This window comes from Sebastes umbrosus, chromosome 1 (genome assembly GCF_015220745.1).
Source record: "Sebastes umbrosus isolate fSebUmb1 chromosome 1, fSebUmb1.pri, whole genome shotgun sequence".
Classification (NCBI taxonomy): Eukaryota; Metazoa; Chordata; class Actinopteri; order Perciformes; family Sebastidae; genus Sebastes; species Sebastes umbrosus.
The window spans coordinates 20,302,885-20,319,027 of record NC_051269.1 but is presented as its reverse complement, the minus strand read 5'-3'; the positions used below and the strand labels follow the sequence as shown (position 1 = coordinate 20,319,027).

Genomic DNA, 16,143 nt, shown 5'->3' with positions numbered 1-16,143 from the left:
TCAGTGACACGGCGCGCCGGAAGTCGCGCCCATAATTCATGCAAGGCATCATGGGGGCTAGGAATGAGGTGGATAGATCCCCTAAATGCTGCACACTGTTCCTTTAAATAAAAAAATAAATAAAAAAAACTCTAATGCTGCTGATGCTTTTTTCATACGCTGACAACAAACATGTTCATTAAAACTACAGTCAGCATTTATATTTTTGATACAAAATACTTGTCGTTTGTGTTTATTTTGCATGAGCAAAGTAACATTGTGCCTTTGTAAGTTGAATCAAATGCATCACATGTATTGCTCCCTTCAAATCTCCATTTCTCCACAACCAGAAATCAGTTCTCCTTTTTAAATCTCAGCCACTACTAAGAAATTCATTCAGCTGACTCCAGAACAGTGTGAACAATCAACTTCAATCCAACACGGAAGTGCTCTGAGACAATCCTGCCCCTAATTCCTTTCGTCCTGCCCACTTGTTCTGCATAACTCCCCCTGATTGGTACAAATACGCCCCCCTAGGCTTCTCATTGGCCGCATGCTTGACTTTGCCGCTCTGCTATTGGCCGGCTGTGTTTGAGAGCCCTCACCGTGCTTTGTGCTGCTGTCTGGGGCAGCAGCAGCAGCAGCAGGGGTCTGGAGAGTGGGAGGAGGGAGAAAACCAAAGAAAGGACAGAATGAGACTGGAGGGGCTGAGTGGGGGGAAAGGACCCATCTAAAAAAGAGAGGGATAGAGAGGGGAGATAGAGGGAGGAACACAACCAGAGAGGCGAGAGAGAGAGAGGAGGAGGGAGCAAAGAGGGTTACCTCATCTAGAGCTGCTAGTGCACACGGTGCCGGGAGAAGTTGTGGGAAAGTAAACAGCACAGGAGAATTCCTATCTGATTTCAGCCACTTGCAGCCCTCGCAGGAGACCATAAAGATGACTGCACTGGACCTGACGGTGTGGTAAAAACTGAGAGTGTATGGGAGGTTACCAGGATTAAAGTGTCACCAGGGAGTGCCTGAAGCTTCTCGGGAGGACATACTACTGCAGACAAGGAGGTGAGAGGCGTATATATATTTGCTGTCCTCTAAACACTTCATTCTGTCTCTCCTCTTTCTCACCCTCAGCATGGTTAGCATGTTGCAGAGGCTGCAGCAGCTTTGTCCAAAGGGGGGCCATTGATGGAGTGGAGTTGGGGGGGTGGGTGGTTGTGTGCCGGTTTGTGTCTCAGTCCGACAGCTTACAGGAGCAGCTGAGAGAGGACGAGGCGGAACGTGGAGGAGGAGGAGAGGATGGGAATGGCAGGTACCCGTGTGGCCCTTTGGCAGAGTACACACCATCATGGACGATTAAACCTGAGCCTGCCTCAGAGAGCCGGCGGGGCTACAGAGCGTGAGGCCTTGTTATGGTTGCAGCAGATCCTGAGACAGACACACCAGGAAAGGATGAGCGAGAGATTGTTCGGCTCATCCCAGACCCACACCTCTGGTTTTTGCAGCACCACTGCACAGCCCTGCCACAGCCCTCCCACAGCTTCGGGCTATAAAAAGAGATTCCCTGGCCCGGGCCTGGCCTTAACCATTCCAGTTTGACGGTTGCTTCCCGGAGTACAATAGCCCCTCCCAGGATGGATTTCATGCTGCCTCTATACAGAATAGAGAGGGGGGAGACAGGGAGGAGGAGAGGGGTGAGGGGGGACCTTCTCTGACCAAGTCATTTGCATTTTAAGCTCGGCCACTGTTTCTGCCTCACTTGCCGGATGTCCAAGAAACTCCATGGACTCACTGTATCAGATTTTTGTCTCCTTGGTCACAGTCCAGCTCTTCCAACAGACATTAACAATCCATGCATGCATGGCCCGAAGCTACCACAAAGACTTCACTATCAATGGGGAACCCTTTCCCTTTTGCCACACATTCACCCATGAAATGTTGCACTCACAGAGTCCCTCACGCAAGGCCTTGGTGCTCAAGTACACAATCAGTCATTTGATAGCGGTGACACGCCTGCCAAATGTTTAAAAGGTGTTCTGTGTTACTGACTACACCCCTTTGGGAATGACAGATAATTCACTAATAGGAGGAATTCAGGGATGTTTGTAAGTTGAGGCTTATCTACAGTATGTTGCTGTCAAACTCACATCACGTAAACCATAGAAACGTGGCAGGATGGTCAGAGCGGCGGGCATTTTTACTGTTGTCGTTGCAATCGTTGTAGCAGGGTAACTTCCGTATGAATTAAACTAACTTACAGCAAGTAGCGGACTCACTGAGGTGATGTTTTGCAGTAATGACTCAAACGAGCAGTGGAGTAGTAGCCTACTAACGCTACGAAGCATAGAGATCCAGAGTAAATGAGTTCAATTTAACAACTTAATTCTTCATCGACACACTCTTGTCACAGCGTAGGAAAGCACATTGCTATCGCAAAAGGAAAACTTTTAGATTTGTTCCGAAACCAGTAGCCCAAAATTCGGGATTGGGTATCGGCGAGTAAGCCAGTCTATGCACCGATTCGATACCATAATTTAATAACCCAGAAAAAAATCAGCTTGTTTAATTGGAAATCAATTCGCCGCTCCAAAACAGTAGCCTTCACTGTGCTGTTTGTTGCCCTGGATGTATCATGGCTGTCACTGGCAACTACTGTCCACTATCCATACATGGTCAGTAGTAAACAGCTGTTAAATAATAATAATAAACACTATATATTATTTTTATCAGGCTGGTATCGGATCGGTTGTTGGTATCGGCCGATACCGCAAGTTCAGGTATCAGAATCGGTATTAGGAAAGAAAAAAAAAAGGACATGCTACTTAGCCAACAAGTCAACCATCCGTCTCTGGAGCTGCGTCCCTTCACTTCCTGGTGAGCTGCAACCACACTTTACAGTCCCACTGACATGTGTTCTCTCGTCACCATAACAACTAACAACAAACGTCATTTTCTTTTGTACTAGTCAAACTACCACCGAAAACAGTTCAATGTCCGTTCTACTCCTATTCTATTTCTATGACGTCACCCAAACATGACTTTTTTATTACAGGGCCAAAGCAACTAAACTACACTGGTTTAAAGAATAATCATCACCTAATCTCTTCAGCGTTTGCTTACATTGAGTTGTAGGTAGTTGGCCAATAGTGAAAGCATTGTATGATAATGAACGAACATTTTCATTCAGGAGTATATTTTCATAGATGATATCTGGTTTGACTGGCACATCAAAGAGCAGCCACCCGCTCTTTTGCACTGATGAAAGTGACAGCAGGCCTCGCTACCTGAGGCTGTACAATAGCTAACATCAGACAAACACAAGGACTGATGCCAAAGGCAACAGCTGACTGTGGGAATACGTGAGTTTGGTCACTGCACCTGCCCAACACTGAATTGTCAGAGACAGTTTACATCCGAAGTTTTCAGATCAAAGTAAGTGTAGTTCAAATAACTATTGTTCTGTCCTCTGTGTTGTGTCTCACTTGTTGTACTTTTAGTGATACTGTTGTTCAAGAGTGAGATCAGGCGGATTTTGAGAGGAGGAAACTAGTCTCAGCACTCAAAGGAAACTTCATCCTGGAGCTTTTGACTTTGAAAAGAAAATAGATTCAGCTTTTAAATTTGGACACTTTGATCTTAGTCTTTACTATTTCTAATATGCACAAGTAGCAAGGATCATCCCACAAACTGAAATCAAAAGGCCTCGTACTTCAAAAGTGACTTTCTTAGTGGTGGTGAAATCTTGAAGCTATGACCATATAGTGAAACACTGGACTTTAAAAGTGAGGCTGTTTATTAAAAAGACAGGATGTTAATAAATTGGTCTGTGGGTCAGCTTTACCCTCTTTATAAAGAAACAATTAGCAGGAGAAAAGCATCATCTGTGTACTATATGAAAGGTGTTACACAGATTTTACTCATAAAGGTGACTTCATGTGTCTTGGGGATAACTACGCCTGTGCAGTTTTGTTACAGTTCTTTTGTGGCTCTGGAGACTCTGTGTCAAGTCAGAGATTCTCTCAAAATAACCATGATGACATGTCGGCTTGGGGTTGAAACCTGGAAGTGGAGTCTGAAAGGCGTGGACATGTACCAGCCAGTGTTTAACTATTTGTTGCATCAGGGCAGGGTTTTCAAAGTCTGACATTACGGGTCCCCTCACAGACAAAATTGAGACAACTGCGACCCCGAACATCCCCCGTCATCTATGTCATACTGTGGTCTACTACTTGATCTTTTTTCATTTAATTTCATTTAATTTATTTATGTGGCTCAGGACCATGATCACACGGTATGGAGTACAAACAGAACATACAATAATAACAAAACGATGCCACACGGCATGGCCAAAGTACAACACATGTTACTTAAACAAAGGATGGACATTTTTCAAAAAGGCATCTAGTTTACAAATAACCTTTCCCGTATCTGATTGTAATAACAATTCATTATGCTTACATTTTTACATGCAAACAAAATAGGATACTTGTGTCCTGAGCGATTGTCATTACAAAGGTTACAGATCCTCTGGTTTCTATCCAGCCCTTTATATCTTCCAATGACCTTAGCCTATATGTGTTTACATTTTGGCAAATTGGCACCATTAAAAGTACGTCGCATTAGCAGTTCCTATTTGTCATATAACCATGGATGTTGACTGAGTTATGACTCCGAGAAGTAGTAAGATTTTTGACGCTAATTGCGGCAATCAGTGGGGCTGAAGTATTTCAAAGGTGCAGTGTGTAGGATTTGGCAGCATCAACCGAAACTTCTCACGGTGCCAAATGTGTAGGAGAACTACGATGGCCAACGTGAAAATGAAAAATCGGAAATGGCCCTATCTAGAGCCAGAGTTTTGTTTGTCCGTTCTGGACTACTGAAGAAAGCTCCCCCTAAATGCTACACACTGTTCCTTTAAAGTACCTGCCACTCCACCTGTTGACCGTGTTGATAAGTGGGCCAAAACAGCATGCCAAACTACGATAACTAACTCCCTGATCTTTTTAGAACGACAGCATGCAACTTTCACATTTCTTTGCTTCATGTCACTCCCTCAGTGCCACTCTCACTGTTTGAAAACCTCTTCATTAGGGGAAGTGTATAGCATCCATTACTTATGAAACTTGACCCACACTAGGAACTAAAACTCTATATGTCTCGGCCTCCGTTTTTTTTTTTTACCTTTCCTTTTCTCAGTCTTTCTCTTGTGAGTCCCCAAACACTTGATGGTAGTGCAATTCTAAATTTCTGGAATACCACTTTAACGTGTAACATGTGCATAGGACAGACATATCTATCTGAGATATAAGAGATGGGTTTGGTGTCGTGTGGGGAGTTTACATTTAACATTGAACCCAAACGCAGAGTTACAGACAGGACAGGTAGTTTTTAAATAAAAGCAAGCTTTAATAAATCAAGCTGAAATAATCCGAACAACAGAAAAAACACCAGGCATTAAGAAAAAACAAAAATGCAGGGAGGGGAACAAAGTACAAAAGAACAAATGGAAACAAACAACAAAAACCAAACAGAGGACAAAACCAAAAATCACAAACCAGGGAAACACGAGGAACACCAGGATCAGGGCAGGAGGTAACAAGTAACACGGAGGACAAGGTAGACGGGGCTGGAGAGACAATCAACAAAAGGCGGGAAAACAAACAAAGGTGGGAAGTAAAACCAGACAAGACACAGGAGGAGTGAATTACAAAATAAAACAGGAAACAGGAATGAGAATATAAAAGAAACCAAAACACAAACCAAAATCACATAAACATAACTAATAACAAAGACTGGCACAGCCAGAACATGACATTTGGTGGCTGCACTTTTCTAGCATTGGAAGAGATGACTAACAAGACACCTTTAAGTAACTCATGACTTTCATTCATTTCTACTGGCTGTCAGAAGGGAGTGCAGCACTTACTGTATAACTGTATATGTAAGTCTCTGCTTGGTGTTTTTTTTGTTGACACTGACTGCTTACTGTACGATACAAGAATGTCCGTTTTGTACCTGAATGCTGTTGTGTATCGCACTGAGCTGTTTCAATTCCCATTTCAGCAGTAGGTAAAAGTTTACTGGGAAAAGTCAATACTATAGACTACAATACTGTATACACATAAGCAAGACATGCACATTTGTGTATATACAGTAAATGTAACAGCATGTAATAGATATTTATGGAATATACATGTATGTCTGAAAGATTTTGATAATTGAATGGATAATTTTGTATGTGATGGCTCAAACGATGAAAGAGCATTTAGAAGTTGTGAAGCGGATGACAATCTCACTGAAAATCAACTCATCAGTTTTGATCAGCAAGATATGCACACACGTACCAAAACACATGCAATTGTCTCGAAAGAATGAGAAATTCAAATCATTTGTGAACAACAAACTAATTGTTCAGAGATTTGAGCAGTAATAATGTTTTAAAAAAAATTATTCTCATTCGAGAATTGAGCCAAAGCGAATGGGAAAAACTGTAAACTTATCCTCCCATATATCAGTTTCTGTCACAACTTTCAGCCAGTAATGGATTCTTAAGCTAGATGAGGTACCCTAATAAATAGTAAAATACTGTATAATAATAACGGTTTTCCACAATAATGTTGAAAATACAAGTAGGAGGGAGAAGGGAAGAGACTGAGTGAGCTGGGTATTTGAAATCCAGAAACAGTGACACAGAAAGTTTTATCTTTCTTTATTGCACAATCAAAAAGGCACATGTCATATTCAAGAGAATAAAGTTCACAATAACAAAGCAACTGAGCAAGCGATAACAAACGACAAAAGAAATTTCGAGACAAAAATAATGAAACAAAATTTCATTATTCAAGACAAAAATAAATTTAAAAAAGTCATTATTCAAGACAAAATAAATAAATAATGAAATAAAAAAGAGACAAAAATAAATAATAGAATTTAAAAAAATAAATAAATAATGAAATAAAAAAAATACCACAAGTGGTCAATCAGGAATTAATGTATTAATAAGGACAAAGGGCTTTTTGAATTTTATAACATTTTACATATTTTTTTGTATACTATTATCTCGTTTAGATATGCAGCAAATACAGGAATAGTTTTTAAGAAATTAGATTTGTGTATTAAATATTTTGCCAAAATAATTAAATTCTTATTCCCAAACTCTGTTTTCTTGTCCTCCAGTTGGAGACCAAAGTTTATATTTTTAAATGTTAGAATCTGAACGCTTTGATCATTATAACTTATCTAATATTGAAGAGCCTCCACAAAGATTCTCTGCAAGAGAAAAATAGATAACTGACACAGAAAGGTAATTGTTGAGTCGCTGGCATTGATCAGCAGCCCAGTCAAGCCTGTGCAGATACGGCAGTTGCTTTGTGTTACAGGATTTATTAGTTATCTTTATCTTGTCATATGCTGAAAAATAGTGTGCCAGAATTATCCAAAGAAATGAGTTTGTACCGTATAACCTGGGAATATATTTATTGTTCCTGATCAAGTAAAGCATTGTTAGGTTAACACATTCAGGACATTCTTATCTCTGTTCAGTGTTTGTTCATTACAGCACACATGAGTCCAGTATCATACTGTATCGTGCTGTGAGCACAAATGCCAGATGGGAGGTGGTGGAGATTGCTCGCACTGTGTCCTTGACTAATGTGACACCATCAGCACATCACTGCTGTTGTGGACTGACATTACTGGAGCTGCTCTGTGCAGCAGAGGGCACATGAAGGCCACACAGGCTCCTGAATGAATAACATGTCCCTGAATGTCTCACCAGTGGCAACATGACGGCAAACCTGGGCGAGAGTATATCTCAAATATGCACTTCTAATCATGCTGTGTTTACAGAGTGACTGACATGATATTCCACATGGCCTTTGGCACACAGTCTTCAGAAATTCGTTTAAAGTGAAGTTTTAAATATTCATAACCTTCATAATATATAATGCAATAGCTTCTTCTGTGTTCTAAAAATCTTTGGAAGGGCAACGTGATGTTTAAGCGCATCCGTGAAATCCACAGATGTCTTGTGTACTGCCTCCCACTCAGATTGTTATGGCTTCTGACAGCCAGAGAAAGATATATTCCGTCTGTTCTCAAGGAGCTGTTTGCGGTTCCTAAATTGGCCAAGTCACATTCGTATCTCTCGATAGCAAGTCCTCGGGGAAGGTGCAGAACGAAGCAGCGCCAGAGGCAGAAGCGTCTCCGCCTGGCACTGTTTGTTGTTGTCAATGGTCCGCTGGTCTCTCATTGTCTGATGAGTGTTTGTGTGCCACTTTCTGTTAAGGAAAAGCCTTAAGTAGCGGTGCTCTCAGTGACTTTCTGTTAGATTTCCCAATGCTGTTTATTCAGTCATCACCAGCTGCTGCTCGCTGCCATTGTCTATTGATGTACCCGACTGCCACTGACCAATGGCTGTGATGTTTGTCTGGTCAAACATAGGACTCTGTAAATGAGTGTCTAGAACTAAATATGCACATCTGCAACATCCTGACTGAAAGCTTTGATCACAGTTACTGGCTAGGGCAGAGGTTCTCAATCTCCTTTTAGCCAAGGACCCAGGATACCGGGGATCCCCTCATGTATGACCCTGAATAATTTGAGTTTTTTACACTTCTATAGTCTTAGTTATGTAAAAGACATAAGATAAATGTATTAGAAAGGTATTAGACATGTATTAAACATATTTGCAGAGAGTTATAAATTTGACAGATTAGAACATAATCTATGAACTATTATACCAACCCAGTCATCAGAAAAAATGTAGGCATTGTACGTTTCTACAAACCAGGGGATACGTTGAATGAAAATGTTTCATAAATATGTTTCTTATCAGCCTCATATCACTCTTGCAGAAACACACAATCACACGTGGTCAACGTTGTGAAATGATTGGTAATGTTTAGGCAACAAAAGTACCTGGTTAAGGTTAGAAAAAATATCATGTTTATTGTTGAAATAATAACAAGTAAAATACAAATGCCCATGGCGAACTTTCTTCATAACTTTATGTAACAAGTGTAACAACGTTACGTAAAACAAAAACAGTTACGTAAAACAAAGTTGTTTAGAACAACGTCACGTAAAACAATGTCGCGCAAAACAACGTCACGTAAAACAACATCACTTAAAACAACGTTGAGTAAAGGTTAGAAAAAATATCATGGTTTTTGTCGAAATAATAACATACCAAGATAACGTAAGAACCACAATTACTGTAAATACACAATAAACACCCTTGGCGAACCTTCTTCATAAATTTGTGTAACAAGTGTAACAACGTTACGTAAAACAAAATAAAGTTGCGTAAAACAAAATTTGTAAAACAGAGTTGCGTGAAACAACATTGCGTGAAACAACGTTGCGTAAAACGTCATGTAAAACAACATCACGTAAAACGTTACGTACAAAGCGTAAAGTCAAAGTTCACTTTTGGTTTCACGAACAGCGGTCTCCTGGGTGAAAGTCCTGTGTTTGTTTGACCCATCCACCACCCTCCCCTGTAGATTTAAGAATTGAAATATAAAGCCTTTTGAAATAACAATGTGTCATGATGATTTTAATGAATGCATGTGAAAACCTTTCACGGACCCCCTGGCAGAGTGCCACGGACCCCTGGGGGACCCCACTTGGAGAATTACTGGGTTAGGAAACTCTTTGTTTTCCTTTTGTTTTGAAACCCTGTCATTTCATTTCATGTTTTAAAGCAGATTGCATATCCTTACTGCTTTGTGAATGATGAGATATGCAAATCCAAGAACTACATCTAAAACAACACACAATATAATGTTTGAGGTTTGCAATCAGAATGTGAGCTGCAAACGTGTGACCTTGTGTACCCACGGGTCACCCATGAAAGTGTACGCACCTCACTTTCCTCTATTCATTTACAACATCTCTCCGCTCATTAGCACATTTGGTGCACAGCGGGAGAGTTTTCAGAGCTCTATGTAGGTCAGGGACAGGGTGTGTAGGAGTTGGTTTCATCTCTATTCTGTGATGTATCTTATTTTCCCCTCAAGAATAGCTTTCACGCAGCTCCACTCCCGGGGCTCTTTATTTTTCTAAGCTGCAGTGTGTTTGATGGCTTGTCCAAATGCCTTCCCTCAAAGAGAGTTGCTCAGAGTACCTGTCATGTTGATTCTGAGAAGGGTTATTTTAAAGCTAGGGTCGGTAATGTTGAGAAACTAGTACGAATACGCTAGATTTAAAAAAAATAATCAACATAAAAACTATGATGCGCAAAGAGTGCAAGGGCAGAGCGCAAGCAGGCAGGTAGGTAGGTCAATCCGTCCTCACTCCCAACTCATCATGTACCGCCGTTTTGTAAGTGCCCCTTGGCATTGGATAACGATGCACGAAGGCGCCCCTTACCGACTGTACACGACGCACAGGGCATTCAACAAACTCCAATGTAAACCCACCCGCGGCGTTATTCGATGGTCAGAGCAAGGGACTCCGCTTAGGGCGGGCAGGAGGGGTGGTGGATGGGTCAAATTGGACAAAATAAGTCAACACAGGTCATGACCAGTGTTGACTTACAGTATTTTGTCACGTCAGTTGTTAGTCATGTGACTTGTTAGTATTGTTAGTCCCGTGAGTCGCTAGCCTTAACTAAGTGGTCGTGTTGTCTAACTTTCTGTGAAAACAGAAGTTTATTTTCAAAGGACACTATGCATGTAATGGACATATATTGACACGCCGTCCTTGACACGTCCAACAGTAACGCAAGAAGGGTACCCTGTGCGTTGGTCTCCAATGCCGAGGGGCACTGACCAAGCAGCGGTATTTGACGAATTGGGAGTGACAATGTGTTGGGTAGGTAGGTAGTCAACAGGTAGTCCATCCAATCATTGGGTTGGCAGTAGCTCAGTCTGTGGGGACTTGGCTTGGGAACCGGAGGGTCACCGGTTCAAGTCCTCGCACGGACCAAGTATGGACTGTGAACTGGTAGCTGACCTTGAGCAAGGCACTGGAACCCCAAACTGCTCCCTGGGTGCTGTATAGTAGCTGCCCTTCCTAATCCTAGGATGGGTTAAATGCCGAGACTAAATTTCACTGTGTGCTGTGCTGTATATAATACAATGTGTGTAATTTTTATGATTTACATTTCACACATTTAAATGATTGGACGGGCTTATTACAGTCCTGCGACAGCCAGTCAGATTTTTTTCATTTTTTTTTGTCATAAAACTTGATTGCTGTCAAGATGTCAAGACAATTTCAACAAATATAACAAAAATGTGTTTGAAGAACATTAACAACCCTAGCTTTAAGTGAAAAACGTTTGGTTCTTTTATTCGAGGCACTAGCTGTTTTGTTGATTGTAATAATGTGAAAATATCAGTTATATAAAGGATGGCTTTCATCTTTGGAAGTACAATCATGGCAGTAACTTTCAACAAGATCTTACGCTGATAGCTTCTAAAGCGTTCATTCAAAGAAGTAGCTCCTCCCGTTTTCCTCAAGTTATACGAGCCATACCATAGACTGCACAGCCATGGCCCAAATGACCTGTGAGCTAATCAGTACTGCAGTGACGAATGTAGAAACAATGCTTTCTGAGGCTGAGCAGAACTTTTTTCCCCCACAAAAGAGTCATTGTTGATTTGACCAATGTGTGGGCCGCCTGGAAAAACTGTGTCTGTGGTACAGAGGAGGTGGCTGGGTCCATATTGTACTCGTAAACACGCAGAGAACTGGTTTCTAAGGAAAGCCACAGTGTTTGCTTCACATGACTTTTATTTTCACGGTAACTCTTCTTCATGGTGGTAATTCAGGTTTCAAAGCCATCGCTATTCCTGAACCACAGTGCTAACAAACATGTCCAGAATTAGCAGTCAGCAAGCAAAGAGAGCTTTAACAGACATCAGGACAGCCCTTGTATCCAGGTTAAAAAAACAAGTGCTGACAATGAATTTTTCAGCCGTCCTCCGCTCCAAGCTGTCATTTCCCCAAAGGAGCCCAAAAACTGCCCATCAGGCCCAAGAATGTTCCAGCATGGGAGGCAGTTCGGTGCTGATCAAAATGCAAAGCAGATGCTGGGCTCATGGAGTTGTACACTAACATGCACAGGAACAGTACGTCATAGAAAAACCCCACTTTGTGTAATAATGAAACGATTACTGTGTGCAGCAATTTAATACCTTGAGGACATGTGTCATGGTGTATTTCCATTTTATTTTGAAAATATGCTAACAGCAAATCTAATTTCCATGATTACAGGTGGCAATTTACACGCCGCCCAGCTATTCGTTGAGGAAGTACCACAGGTTCAAAATCACTGTAAAACATATTACGTGTGTTTGCAAATACTGTATATTGATTTTTCATTTAATTAACTCCTGAGATGTCTTGTCTGCTGTCATACCTGTTTTCATTGATAAGATGAGATGAAATTAGCCTCTCAGATAATTGAGGTCTGCAGCGTTAGGGCACATGTTTTCATCAGCGGGTGTGTGGGTATCTTAATTAATCTGCCACTAAGCCTCGTCAGACTCTTTTGATTTAACTAACAGTCTTTCCAACGGCCATATGTCATGTTTATAGTGCTAGATTAAACTATGTTTCTCTCTCTCTGTGAACCTGAAATTTGGAGGAGTTGTAAGTGCACATTACTTCAATTTTATTTCATATGTTTAGCCGAACTGTTTGAAAAAGTTGCTTGATTTATGGTGTTTTTATGCACTGCAAGTAAAAACACTAAGTACACTCTGCTGCTGAAGAAAACAAGTGTAAGAATTCCAGTCTAATTTGTGAACACACTGTAGGATTAAAGCTGAGGTAGGCAGGTTGGAGCAAATATGATTAAAAAAAGTATTTTTTTTATAAAACTGACACTATATCCTGACAGTAGTGCATGAGACAGGTAATCTGAAAAAAAAAAAAATTCATGTGCCTCTGTCCTCCGGCTGGTGCTTCTCATAGACCGGAGGAAAACAACCAATCAGAGCCAAGCTGGAGCCTTTCTATCTCTGAGCAGCTGTCAATCACTTGCAAACTCCGATCAAACGATCAAACTATGAATATTCTGTTACTTTAATGCCTTTTTCTCACCTCAAATGTTTTCAGAAACATCTTGAAGTGTACTGTTTAGCTGTAAAATGAGAAACTTTGTATCCTGGCAGCCATGTTGAGATCAGTTGAGGAAATACCAAGCAGCGCCCACCAGCCGGAGCAAACTTTCTCATTTTACAGCTAAACAGCACACTACAAGATGTTTCTGACAACATTTTGGGCAAGAAATATTTTATCAGTTATCTAGTTTGACCGTTTGGTCGGAGTTTATGAGTGATTGACAACTGCCTCCGTTGATTGAACGGCCAATAGGAACGCTCTCTCTCTGAAATGACCTGTGATTGGCCAAAGTCTCCCGTCACGGGCTAGATTTTTTAAAGCCTGAAAACAGAGCCATGAGGAGGTGCAGAAGTCTAGTTATCTCTCAGAACACTTGAATTACAATATTCTGAAAGGTTATTAAGACATTTTTGCCCAATGATGCCAAAAACATTCTGCCTACTGTCACTTTAAGAGGACATTTCAGTTCAACCTTATTCAGCACAACACTGATTATTTTGAATATCTTAAAAGGTGTTGTGGTTAAGCAGCTTTGCACTGTTTATAAAGACCAGAGAACATTCCAATCCTTCAGTCCATTTGGCTTTGTTTTTGCCTGTATCCAAATAATTCCTATTATATGAAGGGTGGGAGTTAAAACATCACCCAATACTCTGGAAATAGCACATTAAGGCTATAGCAATAACTCCTGAGTTCATATTTAGTGCAGCTTATTATCAGATGCAGACAGGTTACAACCTATGTTTTGCAATCTTTTTTTCTGTGCTTTTGATTTGTAAGCTCGCAAATCCTCGAAAAAAGAATAAACATGATCTTAACTTCATTATTCAGGGTCTCTAATATTATAGAAGATTATCTTCCTGTCATTCAATTTTATTATTATTTTTTGATTATGTGGTATCAATCATTGTTTTCATCATAGGTGTCACTTTCAGCTCAAATGGTGGACATCTTATTTTGGTACAATCTATTTACACCTGAATTGTGTCTCTTTTTCAGGGATTATGTCTACTGCGATGTCGCAACAGCAACCGCCAAAGGAGGATGAAGAGGAGGAAGATGAGGAGCAAGGGGAAATGTTTTCCTTTGATGACTGTGCGGATGAGGAGAAGCTTCAGGAGGACAATAAAGGGATCACCTCTGACTCTGTTACATCTGTCCAGCTGTCAAAAAAGGAGGACAGTGAGACATCAAGCAGTGTCTCACAGACAGGCACAGACTGCAAACAACCTGTCAGAGCGGCGCCTCCTGCTGGACAGGAGGGCAAGGCCAAGGACGTAGCTTCTAGTGAAGGTAACACATTTCCTGCAATAATGAAGTTATTTTTTAAATAGGTGCTGAATCGATCTTGGTTGTTCACCTGTAGCCTGAAGATGATAGAGCTGTTCAGAACAACATAAACAAGTGATACACTTTGGTGGAAGATGTACTTCCTTTACCTAAGTTTTGATGAGCAAGTTAGATTGAAAAAAATAACCAATTATTAAAGGGACTGTTTGTAACTTCTTACACGTATAAATCAATCCGGGTCGGTGTCCCATGCGCGCTCGCGTGTGGCTGCGCTGTTCAGACAAGACTCCAACACAAACTACACGGAAGTAACAAAAACGCAAAGTTATATCTAGTGAAGCCCGTCGTGCAAAACAGTGTTGGCCGCGGTCGGAGGACGCGGGGGAGACCGTAGCTTTGGTCTCCAGGGCCGGAGTCTCTGCTGTACTCTGCTCCTCTGCCTGCCTGCCTTCACTCACAGCTCGCTCCACCTCAAGTTCATGCGCGCACACTACACACTGCAGGAGAGTTAGCAGCTCTGAGAATATCTAGTGAATGTACAGTGGACGTTTGTGCAGAAATAACTGCTGCAGCTCCTCCAGACCAACAGAGGTTTTCCGTGTCTTGTGAAGTGACGGGGCTCCGCAGCAAGTTACTTTATCGTCTCCGACCGGGTGCCGGTGTCTTCCCTGTTCCTTCTGACCGCGGTCGGGAGGCTGAAGCAGGAAAAGCCACCACTAGGATCAGCATTGATTCATGGAGAGACCTTCGTCTGGTCTGCTAACATTACTGCCGAGCAGGTGAAATATAGAGTGATATTGTGGTTTTAGCTGACGTGTGTCGCCTCACTGTTTTGAGCGATGCTCGTTCCTGTCTATTTAGAGCGAGCAAGCGTGAGCCTGACGCTGACTTTCGTTGACTTAACGCCCACAGGTGTCGCTGTAAACAAGCAGTTTCTGATTCTTACAAACAGTCCCTTTAAATATTTTTTAAAAATTATTTAAAAAGTAAACTAATTCCTACAAAACAGTAGAATTAGTCAGTCACTTCTTCTGTGTTCATTGACTGTAGTGTGTGTAGCCTACATACACTATGCAGTAATTAATGGTGAAAGGAGTTGCACCAATACTGTTTAGATATATTAGATATATATTAGATAAGATATTGGTGGGGATATGTTTGGGGAAGGCCCAAAGAAAATATTAGCTAATGAAGTTGGAGAGGGCTTTGTTTTTCTAAGAAGATACAATCCATTGTTGTGGTAGGTTAGCCGCCTTCATCCAGCTCCTGCACTAAACCTAAACTAGCAACTGTGTTAAGTTAATTTACTGCAAAACAAGCCACCCAAAATGTCAAATACATATATTAGTAGCTAACTGTAAAGCAACGAGCGGTGTATTATTGATTTATACACAACATTACTGAAACAAGTAACTTAACGTTAGCTGGCTAACTTAATCACAGTAACTTACTAGTTACTGCCCAACACTGGTATCCATAGCAACGTCACGTTAACCATCGATTCATTATGAAGGTATGGCCTTATCTAAAGTGCTATAGTATTATACATAACAACATTTTGTCAAATATTGGATGATTTGTTTATTTGTTTATTTATTTTGCACATTTTAAGACTATACAACATAACAAAATAAAATAAATGAATAATATAAAGTGCAGGAAGAGGCAAACAACCCCACTGGGCTTATCTGAAGCCTCCACCTAGAGATAAGATTAATATAAAGAAATAATATGACTACATTATAGTGTTAAAAAACAATTAGGACAAGATATATATAATAACAACAATAACAATACAGTAAA

General features: G+C 41.0%; 1 protein-coding gene across 3 annotated transcripts in view; it reads left to right on the top strand.

Moving 5' to 3' along the window:
• Positions 1-622: 622 nt before the first annotated feature.
• arhgef10la (Rho guanine nucleotide exchange factor (GEF) 10-like a) overlaps positions 623-16,143 on the top strand; it is a 151,351-nt gene continuing 135,830 nt past the window's right edge. For all 3 annotated transcript variants that reach the window (XM_037770926.1, XM_037770937.1, XM_037770916.1), the window contains exons 1-2: positions 623-1,038; positions 14,050-14,343. In XM_037770926.1, the coding sequence (XP_037626854.1) occupies positions 14,055-14,343 (289 nt within the window). In that variant the 5' untranslated portion in view covers positions 623-1,038; positions 14,050-14,054. The remainder of the gene's footprint in view (positions 1,039-14,049; positions 14,344-16,143) is intronic.